At 37.7% G+C, this 13287-nt stretch overlaps 1 protein-coding gene and 1 pseudogene across 2 annotated transcripts in view; one reads left to right on the top strand and one right to left on the bottom strand.

Moving 5' to 3' along the window:
* The window catches only part of CRYBG3 (crystallin beta-gamma domain containing 3), a 111180-nt gene that overhangs the window by 29142 nt on the left and 68751 nt on the right, over window positions 1-13287 (top strand). For both annotated transcript variants that reach the window (XM_047722575.1, XM_047722566.1), the window contains exon 3: window positions 5118-5545. In XM_047722575.1, the coding sequence (XP_047578531.1) occupies window positions 5118-5545 (428 nt within the window). The remainder of the gene's footprint in view (window positions 1-5117; window positions 5546-13287) is intronic.
* On the bottom strand, window positions 10386-11298 carry LOC125096018 (glyceraldehyde-3-phosphate dehydrogenase-like; annotated as a pseudogene).

Raw genomic sequence — 13287 nt, forward strand, 5'->3', positions numbered from 1 at the left:
TTCGAGGTGCTAGAGATACTGCACTGAATAAAATAGACAAAAATCCCTGCACTTGCGGCTTTTACTTTCTAGAGGAAGAAACAGATTTTTAAAAATGTGTGTGTGTGTGTGTGTGTATTTGACACTAGCAAGTACAAAGGAGAAAAAGAAGATATTGGCACTTTCAGAGTGGAGGAATTGGCAATTTTGGAGTGACCGGGGAAGCTTTCAATGAAGAGATGACTTGTAAATAAAGATCTGAGGGAGGTGAGGGGGAGTGAGTCATATTGCTACGTGGGAGAAGAAAATTCTAAGCAGAGAAGAGTGGATGTACAATTCTTGAGGCATGAGTGTGCCTGATGTTTTTGAAGAACAGTGGGGTAGGATAGTCATCTTTCTAGACCTCAGAATGGCATTTGGCATTTACTCCCCATTTGCTTTTGGAAATATTCTTTGTCCTTTGCCTTTGGAGACCAGTATTCTGGAGGTATGACCTGGTCTGGTTTTTGCCTTCTCCATCTCTCTCTGATTCCTTCTCTAATTTGCACCTCCTTTTAATCTCTCTTTTTTTTTTTCCCTAGAGCTTTTTTGTTGGTCCCCTTTATATCCTGCGTACACTGTGTATGGCCAAATTGCATTCTTTTTTTTTTTTTTTTTTTAAAGATTTTATTTATTTATTTGACAGAGAGATCACAAGCAGGCAGAGAGGCAGGCAGAGAGAGAGGAGGAAGCAGGCTCCCTGCTGAGCAGAGAGCCCGATGCGGGGCTCGATCCCAGGACTCTGAGATCATGACCTGAGCCGAAGGCAGCGGCTTAACCCACTGAGCCACCCAGGCGCCCCCCGAAATTGCATTCTTAAACTGTGCTTCTGACTGCTTTCCAGACATCTCCTGTTGTACAACAGCAGGGAACCAAACATTCAGTGACATCTTAAGTAATTTGTTGCCTTACCTCCTCCCATCCCCACAAAGGCCCTGATCTCACCTCTCCTATTTCCCATGTCCATTTTTTACTTTACTCAAATTGTTAGCCAGTTCAGAAAACTTAGTTATCTATGACTTTATCCCTCAGCATCTGCTTCTGTTAGTCATCTTCTCTGCCTCATTCTCTATTCCCTGTACCCCATTCATCTTCAACCACACCCTTGCCATGATAAACAGAGTTCACAGTTCTGTATCTTTGGATATGTTATACTGAGTGTTTAGGATATTCTTCTCATCCTTCAGGAGCAAGTTCAAATGTTATGTCTTCTAGCAGTGGATTCTCTTCTAAGCTCCACACAGTGATACAGCAATGAGCTTCTTGCTAGACTATAAGCTCCTTGAAGCTGAAACTGCCTCTTCCTAATCAGTGTCTCTGATGCTTTCCTGTGCTTCCTGCTATTAGGCACATAGCAAATAGAGGAGATAGTTGGATGAAATTGACCTAAGGGCAGTGCATTATAGCATATTGAGGATGAAGGGAAAAAATTTCAAATCCCCCAGTTACATATGCCTTCTCAGTAGCCTTTGTTGTTATATGTGGAATACCAACATCTTTGAGAGCAACTGGAATTGATGTTTTGTTTGCTTGAATCCTGACTGCTTCCATTCTCCTTGTTGGAACATTGGCAGGCAGTCTTGTTGGCAGGCAGCATTGGCCCTCACTTGTGGCAGGCTGAATTTTATTGTTGTTTAGGCTGAGGGGAAAAAGCAGCCGTTTTAGATCAGACTTAAAATTTTAATCCTATAAATTAAAAATTTATTGTGTTTACTTCAAATAGCAGTGCTCTTTTCTGCTAGTTTTTGTTCCTATTTTAGATATCTTTTTCTTGTTGGGAGTATTTCATTGATAGAAGTTTCTCAGAAGAGTATTAGGGAAATGTTAGGAAATGAAGACCTCCAAGGACAAAAAGTGCTCTTCAGTAAACTGAAGATACAAAGATTCTGGAATAGCAAAGAAGCTGAAAATAAAGGGAAGGAGGAAAAAGTGATTTTTAAAAAGATTATATGTATAATTCTTTTTTTTTTTTTTTAAAGATTTTATTTATTTGAGAGAGAGAATGAAAGAGCATGAACTGTCGAGGGTCAGAGTGAGAAGCAGTCGCCCTGCTGAGCAGGGAGCCAGATGCAGGACTCCATCCTGGGATCTTGATTCTGGGACTCCAGGATCATGACCTGAGCCAAAGGCAGTCGCTTAACCAACTGAGGCACCCAGGCGCCCCAAATTAAATATATAAAAGTTAAATCTGGGGGCACCTGGGTGCCTCAGTCAGTTAAGCCTCTGACTCTTGATTTCAGCTCAGGGTCATGATCCTTAGGGTCATGAGATCAAGCCCCTTGCTCCATGTGCTCAGTGGAGTCTGTTTGTCCATCTCCCTCTGTTTCTCTCCTGTTCACTCTGTCTCTCTCAAATACATACATACATAAATAAAATCTTGTAAGAAATAAAAATGTTAAATGTAAAGGTTTTCAATTGTTTAGCAAAATGTATCTCTTTTGTTGAGAAAGCAGTTTATTGTGTTTTGAAAGGAATTATAAAAAATAGTTGAGGCAGTGAAATAATATTTTTGACAAATCATCTTGAGATTTTATTGGTGTCAAAAAATGTGATTTCCTGGGGTGCCTGGGTGACTCAGTCATTAAGTGTCTGCTTTTGGCTCAGGTCATGATCCCAGGATCCTGGGATTGAGCCCTGCATAGGGCTCACTGCTCAGCGGGGAGCCTGCTGCTCCCTCTCCCACTCCCCCTGCTTGTGTTCCTTCTCTCACTGTGTGTCTCTCTGTCAAATAATAAATAAAATCTTTTTAAAAATGTAATTTTCATGTTCTTTTAATGTTCCCCTTTTTGTAAACCATTGCCCCAATTTTATGACTCTTAATGAATTTCTGAAAAATTTTAAGAATATTTATGATATTCTAATGATTAGCCTATAGTTTACTTCCTTCAGAAAGCTACTCAGGAAGAGCAGTTGTTCATACTAGCTATAGAAAAAAATCATTGTTCTGTTCATGTTACAGTCTTAATTCATTTTGACTCAGGAAGAAATGTGGTGGCTGCTAATTACAACAAATTAAATGACATAGTTAAAGGACAAAAAATATTTATGTGTATCAAGATATTTTCAGGATGTCAACTCACATTTCTTTTGCTAAACTGAGAGGGCCATTATGTCAGGAGAGGACACGGCTAATTGATAGCGCATTCTCCAATAATGAGCACAAGGTTGGAGGGATGAGATGGAGACAAGTGGGAGTGAGTTGCAGTTGAAACCAGTAAAAGGTGAGACTTAGAATGACTCTAGAAGGTTGGTCATATTCTAAATGTAGAGACTCACAAGTTTTATTAAGTTCCTAACACATAGAAAAATGCTGTGTATTTCCTCAAAAATACCCTCTGACTCCGAAGGTGGGGAACAGACTTTATAATACTGCTTGTGGGGCACCTGGGTGGTTCAGTGGGTTAAAGCCTCTGCCTTAGGCTCAGGTCATGATCTCAGAGTCCTGGGATCGAGCCCCACATCGGGCTCTCTGCTTGGCGGGGAGCCTGCTTCCCCCTCTCTCTGCCTGCCTCTCTGCCGACTTGTGATCTCTGTCTGTCAAATAAATAAATAAAATCTTAAAAAAAATAATAGTGCTTGAAATTAATTTCCTGGGGTAATAGGTTATAAACCTTTTCTCAAGCTTTCATATGCTAAGTTTGGTTAGTGGTTAATGGAACACTGAATTAAAACTATTTTGTATTTGAATTAAAATATGGAAAGAGGTAAACAAATAACATTGAGATCATGATGCTCTTGCCTGCTTGAAGATGAGCCTCTTATAAAACTGTCATGTGAACTCACAGTGGCCTGAGGTGACTTTACCTTGCTGTACTGATCTTTTTTCTGACTCACACTGGAGCTTTTCTTTTATAAGGACTAGTGAGCATGACATCTGACAGATACTGTCAGGCAGGCATTCCTTCTACAAGTAGGTGAGCAGGCATGTTTGGAAGGTAGGCTGAGTTGGCACATGGGCCTAAGGTTAATGAAGCTTCAGGGAAGAGTGTGACAAGGAATGCCAGCAAGCTTCTTGGTAGATCAGCTCCGTCTTGCCTCACAGAGAGTCTGTTTTGCTAGTAATTTCATTATGAGCAGTAAAACACACCCGGGAAGTGTTGAACATCTGCAGGAATTCCCAGTACTGTGCCGTTTGTGTTAATGCACATCTGAGGATTTGGTAGTTTACTATTAAGGATAATGAGCTTTTCCTCTGAATTGATACACCATATTGCTGTCTTTTTGAGAAACAATTTTACACAATGTGGCAGTTCTTTGTGGGTTAGGACAGTGCTGAAATGAGGTCTATTTAGGTTTACCTATTGTACAGAGTACTTGAAAGTACTGTCCATTAGTTCTGAGTAATGAAGGCTAAATTTAAATATACATAAAATTTGGGGCGCCTGGGTGGCTCAGTGGGTTAAGCCGCTGCCATCGGCTCAGGTCGTGATCTCAGGGTCCTGGGATCGAGTCCCGCATCGGGCTCTCTGCTCAGCAGGGAGCCTGCTTCCCTTCCTCTCTCTCTGCCTGCCTCTCTACCTACTTGTGATCTCTGTCTGTCAAATAAATAAATAAAATCTTTAAAAAAATATATACATAAAATTTGCCATGATCTGTCCCTTTATTTATCTCTCCCTACGCATCTCTCACTCTTCTCATTTTGTACCCTAACGTCCATTCATCTTTAACTTCTTAGAAGCTGTCACATGACTAAATAGAGTCGGGGAGGAGGGAGGAAGAGAGCTAGGGAAGGAGTGGGATGAATAAGCATCACATAGTCACGTAGTAGGTGTCCTTCCGAGGGCACTTCTAGGAATACTCCTCTGTGTTATGTCCTCTGCTGTCACTGACCCCAAACCTGGAACAGTTACTCCTGTTCTGGCTTCCCACATGGGGTGTATTTCTCCCCTCATGACATTTACTATATAGCCTTGTTTAAGTTGTGCTGACCGTGCCCTTCCCTAGACTGTAAACAGCCTGACGAATCAGAAGCCATCAGTCTTACTCACAGATGTATCCCTGGCATCTGGCCCAAAATGTGTCATATGATACTTTATTAGTAGATCTGTGTGATTTTTTAAAAATGATGACATTTATTATTCTCTGTTTTGTTTTCAAAGATTCCCCAAAGTGAGGACAAAAGGAACCATGCTGAGAAGTTAATCACTCTTCCAACGCAGGAAGATTCCAAAAAGCCAAATGACCTTTCCCGTTCCACCTCAGATACCAAAATAGGAGAAAATGATAGACAGCCAAAAGAAAGCTTTTTTCAGTTTCTTGGTAACTTATTCAGTATCTCAGGAAAAGCATCTCTTAGTGATGCCAAGCAGTCTTCTTTCAAAGGTGACCATGACAGAACTGAAAAAGATCTGCAGAATCCCAGTGACCATCCTGAGGAAGACGTCAAAAGGGAGAGGGAGATTTTCAGTGGCTCCCTGGGAACAAAGGTGCTTCCAGCAGAAGAAGCAGAGAACTCAGATGAAACCTCAGATGCCTTTTCTTTGGATACAACACAAGACAGTGAACAGGAAACCAGTGATTTACTAAAGTAAGTTTACAGTTAGCTAAAAAAGTGAGCTTTTGGACCTAACTTTTAAGCCTCAGTTCTACTCTTATTAATTAAGGGGAATGGAAAAAGTATTCTGTAATGTCCCTGCTACTAGGTAGAAAAAAAAATTAATGATTCTGTGTATCGTACATATCATCTAGGGCCTTAGGACCTATTTTAAGGGGCAGTACTGATATCTTTTAGGTGCTAACTTTGTTATAGTGCAAGTTTTATTTCTAATTTAAGACTTCCTTGAATGAGAGTGTTTTCTGTTGTCTGAATTCTTCCTGTATTAGGACAGGCAGTGAGTTCAGGATCTGCATTTTGGGAACAAAAATGATTCTAAGGTTTGTATTCACATTCTGTTAATATCTTTGTGGAATGAAATTAGAGGGGTTAGAAATGTTAAATTGACTCTACTTGTAAAACTGGCCTTGTGATCCATTTCCACAGCTGAGAAACTAAAATCTTACAAACATATAAAGATTATTTCACCATCCCTTTTTTCTTTCTTTGACTAACAAACAGGCACCAACTTGTTTTTCTTTTACTCAAATGAGCTTTAAGGATTATTTTCTACACAGGAAATATGTATAACAATGTTTAGTCCATTAACCATTTTGTGTAACACAGAAGTATTCATTCTTAGCTAATATTTTTAAGTTCTACCTGTGAATTATATTTGAAGAGGTCATCAGTAAATATATCTGTGTAGTTCTTTATAGTTTCAGAGCGTCTTCATGTATACATTTTGAGGTAATTCCTCATAGCGAGCTCCAGAAGTAGACACAGATCCAACTGATACTTGTGAGAAACTGAAATGCAGATAGATTTCAGTTTGCCCATGAAGATTGATGGAGGGGGTAGGGTTTGCCCTAAGAGACGTCGGTGTGCTGAATTTGAAACAGTGTCATACTAATGTAATATTTACTAAACATTTAAATGGAACAGAATAGATTGTCTAGAAGTAGACCCTTGTATATATGTGATGGATGTGGTGGCATTTTTATGTTCTTTTTAAAATTTTAAATTTTTTTTTCCTGTTTACATAAAAGAGGACTTTGTGAAATTGGTTAACAGTTTGGAGAAAAACTTTTTTAAATTTTTAAATTTTTTTTCCTGTTTATATAAAAGAGGACTTTGAGCTTTGTGCAGTGGCAATATCGTAGCCAATGAGGTTTATCCGGGGTGTGATTATTGGTAATTAAAACAGGACTTTGTGAAATTGGTTAACACTTTGGAGAAAAACATAAAAGCTAGATACTTAACTCATTGGTATATTAAAACAAAATGGAGGAACAGATGTTTTTTTAAAAATACACAACTGAGAGTAGCTAAATGAGAATTATTCTATGTTGGTGAGAAACCGCTTTCTAAGCATGATAGCAATGGAAAGTGTTAGGAAGGAGATTAGTAGGTTGGATTACTTCTAATTTTCAAACTCCTATGTCAAACAAAATAAACAATGATACATTATATGGGCAAGTGAAAAAATTAGGTACAAAAAATGTCAGAATGCTTTAACTGATAAGCATTTTAGACACTAGCTCAATGATAGAAGAAAACAGCAACCGATATAAACAAATAAAACAAATATAAAGGGCTAATACATAAGTGGAAGAAAGGCTTATTCTCACCAGCAGTCAAAGAAATGCAAACTACAATGGAGTAACCTTTCTCCTATTGAATCGATAACAGTAATACTACATGATGATTTTTGGTATTTCTCAGAGTTGATACAGCTGATGCTCCATATAAAGTGCTCAGAGTAGAGGCCACAGTTCAGAGCAATGTGTGTCAAGAACCTCAAAAAGTAGTAGTTATTTCTAATGATATACATGACTGTTGCTGAAACATTATTTACGGGAACATATCATTAGAAACAAATGTCCAACAGCAGAAATGGTTAAATTGAGGTACCTCTGTAATAAAGGATTGTCTAAAGTAGTGCTATTTAAAATGTGGGGTTTGGATTAGCAGCATCAGCATCACCTGGGAATCATCAGAAATACAAATTGCCTTGGGAGCAGGGCCCAGCAGTCTTCTAACAAATTCTCCAGAGAGCTTTCTGTACCAGAGAACTTAAAGTGGTAGGGATTTTGAGGTTGTTGTATGGGAATTCGGTGGTTTGGAAAGTTTGTGTTTTTTTCCTCCTTTCACTTTTTTTTTTTTTATCTCCCTTTGGTTTTAATTAGGTCAGGTTTATTTCTTTGGTACTAGACAGAAGAAAATAGAAGATGATACTGTGCCTCTTATTTCTTGTCGGTAAAGCCTTCCTTATTAATAGAACAATTGCTTAAGGCAATTACCAGAACCAGCTCCACAAAGCTTTTGTCTTGACTAAGATACTCGCTTCCTCTGGCCCAGCTTCAGAAGCCCTGCAAATTACCAGGTGTAGAATAGCAGTTAGTAACTTCCTATGGACAAATGTCAATTTATTTAGGAATTATATAAAAGTTAAATACCATTTTGTTTAATAGTTTATCTTGACAATATGATTAAGAACTACTTATAACCAGTTTTAGAAATTTGTATCTGGGGAAGATATTTACTAATAATTTTAAGACTGTACTAGAAGTATTAAAGTTCTTTTAGTTCTGTGATACAAATTTATTAAAAGCAAGAATATATTTAATTTTTTAATCAAAATCATGGGAATATTCCAAATATAAAATGTTATTTAAAATTAAGATTTGTTGATGTAAAATTAACAAACCTGTAGAATCTCTGAAAATAAGAGTTTTATTCAAGCCCAAGTTAAAACAGCTGGCTGTAAAACACATACTTTACAGGGAAGAAAATGCTCTGGGGAATGAACAGTTTTTACAGGGTTATATACTTTTTGACATGAAAAGATTATAGATTAGGATATAGGGAGGAATCACAGGTTTTAACATCAAGGAATATACAGAGTAGAAACATTGATCAGTATCTTAAGGACAAGATGGTTTTCTGTTAGCCACTCATTTATAAAGCAGTTGTACAGTGTATGCTTGGTGAGCCTTAAATCAGGCTTCTGGATTAAACAAAGTTAACATACAGTCATGCTGACTCAGAAAGAAATCTAAAATGGCCTCTCTTGTATCTCAGGCCTTTAGAGAGTGTTTTCTCTCATCAAAGTCTATACTTCTGAAATTGGTAGCAGAGTTCTGCATCACAAAAAATTTCAGTTTTTTAATATAAGGAAGAGTGAATTAACTGAGGTTTTTGCATCATCTTTATCACATAAAAATGCCCCTACTCTTATTCCTCTGTAGATCTTTTATAGTTAGAATGTACCAAAAATGGTTATTAATTAGCTTAATTTAGACAGGTTTATATTCTGTGCTGTATAATGCTATTACTAAAATATCAAATATACATTTGAAATCACTATTACAGTTTTCAAAATTTGGACAAGTTATGACCTATAGTTTGAAGAGTGTTTTTAAAAAAATCCTACTGCATAGTCATTGTAAATGATTTCATCTTCACTTACTTAAAAATAATAAACAGCTTTATAATTATTTTTATGTATAGTTCACTATGCAGAATTCATTTTTAATATCCATAAAGCCTTTCATTAAACCTGTTTGGTAACAACTTTTAGAGTGTCTTCCATACATTAACTTATGCTTCCAGAATAATTAGGAAGCTACTTCATTGTTGGGTTGAAATTTTAAAAAGTTCTATGGTTTTTTGTTTTCAACAGATTCATATCCATAATGAACATTTTTTCTGTCAAAGCTTTATTTCGATTTAAAAAATATTGCTGTGGGCACATGGGTGGCTCAGTTGGTTAAGCATCCAGCTCTTGATTTTGGCTCAGGTCATGATCTTAGGGCTGTGAGATTGAGCCCTGCATCACCCACCTTGTGTTAGGCATTAGAGCCTGCCTAAGATTTTCTTGCTCTCCCTCTGCCCCTATCTCCCAAATAAATAAATAAAATTTAAAAATTGCTGGATTTGCAACTTTCTTTACATGGAAAAGTTACAAGCTTTTTTTGATATTGTTAACTATGTATTTGAAATGAAATATGTCTTAATGCTGAAAAGGTAGCTTAATCATACTTTCCTAAAAATAAGTTAGATACTTTGCTCTAAGGCAATATTTTTAGGCTGTTATTTAGAATTTTCTTTGAAGAATGACACATGTCTTTGGTTGACCTTTGAAATATTTGGCATATCAAATATATACAAAAAAGAGTACAGCCCTGTGTGGTATTTAGGGGCTTAATCTTTACATGTTAGGTAGGTCTTGGGCTAAAATGCATAAAACCTTTTTAGATTTCCAGTATGTACCTATGTTTACTTAAATACTTGAAATGTATAGGTATGTTATTTGTTCTCCCTCGCCCCCACCCTTTTTTTTTTTTTTTTTTTTTTTTGTCTGGATACAGTGTTTTTATCTGTTCTATGAAAAGGTAGGGCTTTCTAAGCCCCTCCTGTTCTTTAGGGGGCCTGGGATGGAAACACAAATGTCAAGGTTGGGATAGTCTCTGTGTGTTGGGGATGAGTTAGAGGCAAGGACTCCCCAGCAGTTAACAGCTTCTCTCTTCCTCTTGTGCTCTTACTAGAGCTGGTGGTCCAGGGGTCTCTTTAAGATTCCTTGGAGGCCATGTGGACCTTAAGGTCCTCCACTTGGTTTCTCTAGCTCATTTCATTGTTACACCAGGAAATGAGCTAGACAAAATGGTATTTGAGCCAGTATAAAGCTGGTATAAAGCCAGTCCCAGCATCAAAGATGAAAGAGTAGGGGTTACTATTAAAGTTTCAGGAGACAACCCTCTGATGCTTGTTTCACTACCTTCTTGATATCATCATTTCTGGAGGTTTTCTCCAGGTGTCAGGTCAGATCTATAACTGACATGTTGAGAGTGAGGACATGGAACAACATGCCAGGGTGCTTCCCATTCAGCTCAGGGATGACCTTGCCTACAACTTTGGTGATGCCAGTAGAAACAGGGATGATCATCTGGGCAGCCCATTGGCTATAACACTACAGCTTCACAGAAGAGCCATCACAGTCTTCTGGGTGGCACTGATGGAATGGACTGTGGTCATGAGTCCCTCCACAATGCCAAAGTTGTCATGGATGACTGTGGTCACAGAGGCCAAGCAGCTGGTGGTGTAGGAGGCATGGCTGACAATCTTGAGGGAGTTGTTACACTTCTCATGGTTCACACTCATCACAAACATGGAGGCATGAGCAGAAGGGGTAGAGATGATGACCCTCTTGGCTCTACCCTTCAAGAGAATTACAGCCTTCTCCATGGTGGTGAAGGCACCAGTGGACTCCACAACAAACTCAGCACAAGTATCACTCCATTTGATGTTGGGAGGATCTCACTCCTGAGAGATGACGATGGGCTTTCCATTGATGACGAGTTTCCTGTTCTCAGCCTTAACTGTGCCATTGAGTTTGACATGGGTGGAATCATACCAGAATATATAGACCATAGAGTTGAGGTCAATGAAGGGATCATTGGTGGCAATGGTATCCACCTTGCCAGAGTTAAAGCAGCCCTGGAGATCAGACACCAGTCCATCTGAGACTTGACCTTCACCCTGGTGTCTTGGGAATGCAGCTGGCACTGCACAAGAAGACATTGCTCTCTGTCAAGGGGGGAGGAGTAGAGAGCCTGTTTTACTTTGTTCTTACTATGTTAGGATCACATACCTTTGGTTATATAGGATGAACTGTAGGTCCCATACACAGTTTACATAATACATGAAATTAATACTTTTCTCTATATTCTCTAAATATTATTTTCAGCTTATGAAAAATCTTTTCAATTTTCCATCTTCAGTCTATCTTTAAAGTTGCATGTTTTTGACATTTCCAGTTTATTTACTAGAGAAAATGGCAATTAAAGAACAGTTTTACATTCTTAATACTACTCAATTATGGAGACTCAACTGCATCCTGGGAAAGAATGATGTAGAAAATAGACTACATTGGCATGACTAACCTTTTAAAAAGAGGGAGTACAGGTCATCAGTACCTGACAGAACTAATTATACTATATGAAGCTAAGCTTGAAACTTTGATGCTCAGTACTTTAAACATGATAATATAGTTGTTCAGTATAAACAGAGCATATTTTAGTTACAATTATATAACATTTCCACCCAGGTACTGCAGGAGATTATCTAGTTAGAAATTTAAACTAGTTCGTATAAATCAGTCACTTCAGTTGAAACTACCCAGCAAGTCCTAAAAAATGGAGGAAAATGATTTCCCTCACCCCTGAAAGGGCTCCAAAACTACCAAAAGGCATTATTAGAGGGAGTTGAGATTTAATGGATTTTTCTGTTTGGTTTATTTTATTGGAAGATCTTTTAGATGGAAAGGTGCATTATTGGATTGGTGCAGGATAAAATGTGTTGAGGTGTTTTCAGGAGGGAGTTGGTAGTACGAGAACGAAGGTTCCTAGAATAAAATTCTGATTCCTATCTCATTTCCTGTTTCTTTGTACGTTACATATATTTCTTTGTGTAGACATTTTTATTTTATCAGTCTTTTGAGGAAAAAAATACTGCAGCCTGTGGGAAGTTGGTTGTAAGTATAAAATATTAAAGCTTTGAGAGAAAAACCGACCAAACAGTAAAATTTCTTGTAATTTATTCAGGCTTCTGGATCTTCATATGTTGTTCTGTAGGCTTTTGTATTTTCTGAATAATTAGTACAGTTTGATACCAGATTTCACCAGTAACATTAATTTACCTACATGGATTTTTCTTTTTTCCGTACCTCCATAGACAGTTAGTTACCTTATTTACTTTTGAGTTTGTTTCATAACAGTCTTTGATCTAGCTTAACACATGCTGAAGCTAAAACCACTTTTGTAAGGCAAAGCCTTTCTCTGTACTTCTCCTTCAGGTGCTTTCTGATGGACAGTAAAAACGTGCATGTTACCAGACAAAGTTTTACAATGGTGTGACAGTATTTGAGGGGCCAGCAATTAAATAGATTGAAATACATATTTCAGCTAAAATTCAAGAAATACATATGAGGCACAGTTGATGAAAATTTGACATTGTGTCAAAGGAGGTTTACTTTCTCTTTTATAATGTAGACAAGTCTAGTGTTCTTGATGTTGCTGCTTTAAAGTTGGGGAGAAAATGTATTATTTTAGATACTGGGATACTGGTAAGTGGATTACTTATTCACATGGATTCTATCATGTTTTGTTAATTATATGTTTAATCTGAAAAAATTAGAACATCAAATTTGCTACCATCCATCGTTAGAGTCAAGACACTAAAATGAAACTAGAGTTCAGAATTTAAAACACTTTTATATCTTCTGTTATAATTAAGACAGTCTGGAATAAATTGCAAACTAAGAATTTACTGTCATTGCTTTATTTAGTCATTCGTTAATTCACAGAAAGTTATTACACGTTTCCCAGATTTTGTAGGGGGCATTTACAAATATAAAGATGATTAAGACACAATGCCTTCCTTCAAATAGCCACCAGGTGAGCAGGGGGAAAATTAGTAAGTGCCTAGATCTTATAATTTAATATGGCAATTGCTGTGCTCAGGGTTCTTTGCACCCACAGATCAGAAGCTAAGTGCCCTGTTAGGAAAGGGCCCCTGGGATAGGAATGCTCTGGAGATAACTTGTGAACTCTTAGAAGATGCTAGAGTTTCTCTCTCAGGCCGGAATTGAAGGGGAGAGAATGGTATGTGTAAAGGGTTAGTAGGCAGCATCAGATAGCATGAGCACTCCAGAGACAGATTCTTCAAAGGAAGTG

This window comes from Lutra lutra, chromosome 1 (genome assembly GCF_902655055.1).
Source record: "Lutra lutra chromosome 1, mLutLut1.2, whole genome shotgun sequence".
NCBI lineage: Eukaryota > Metazoa > Chordata > Mammalia > Carnivora > Mustelidae > Lutra > Lutra lutra.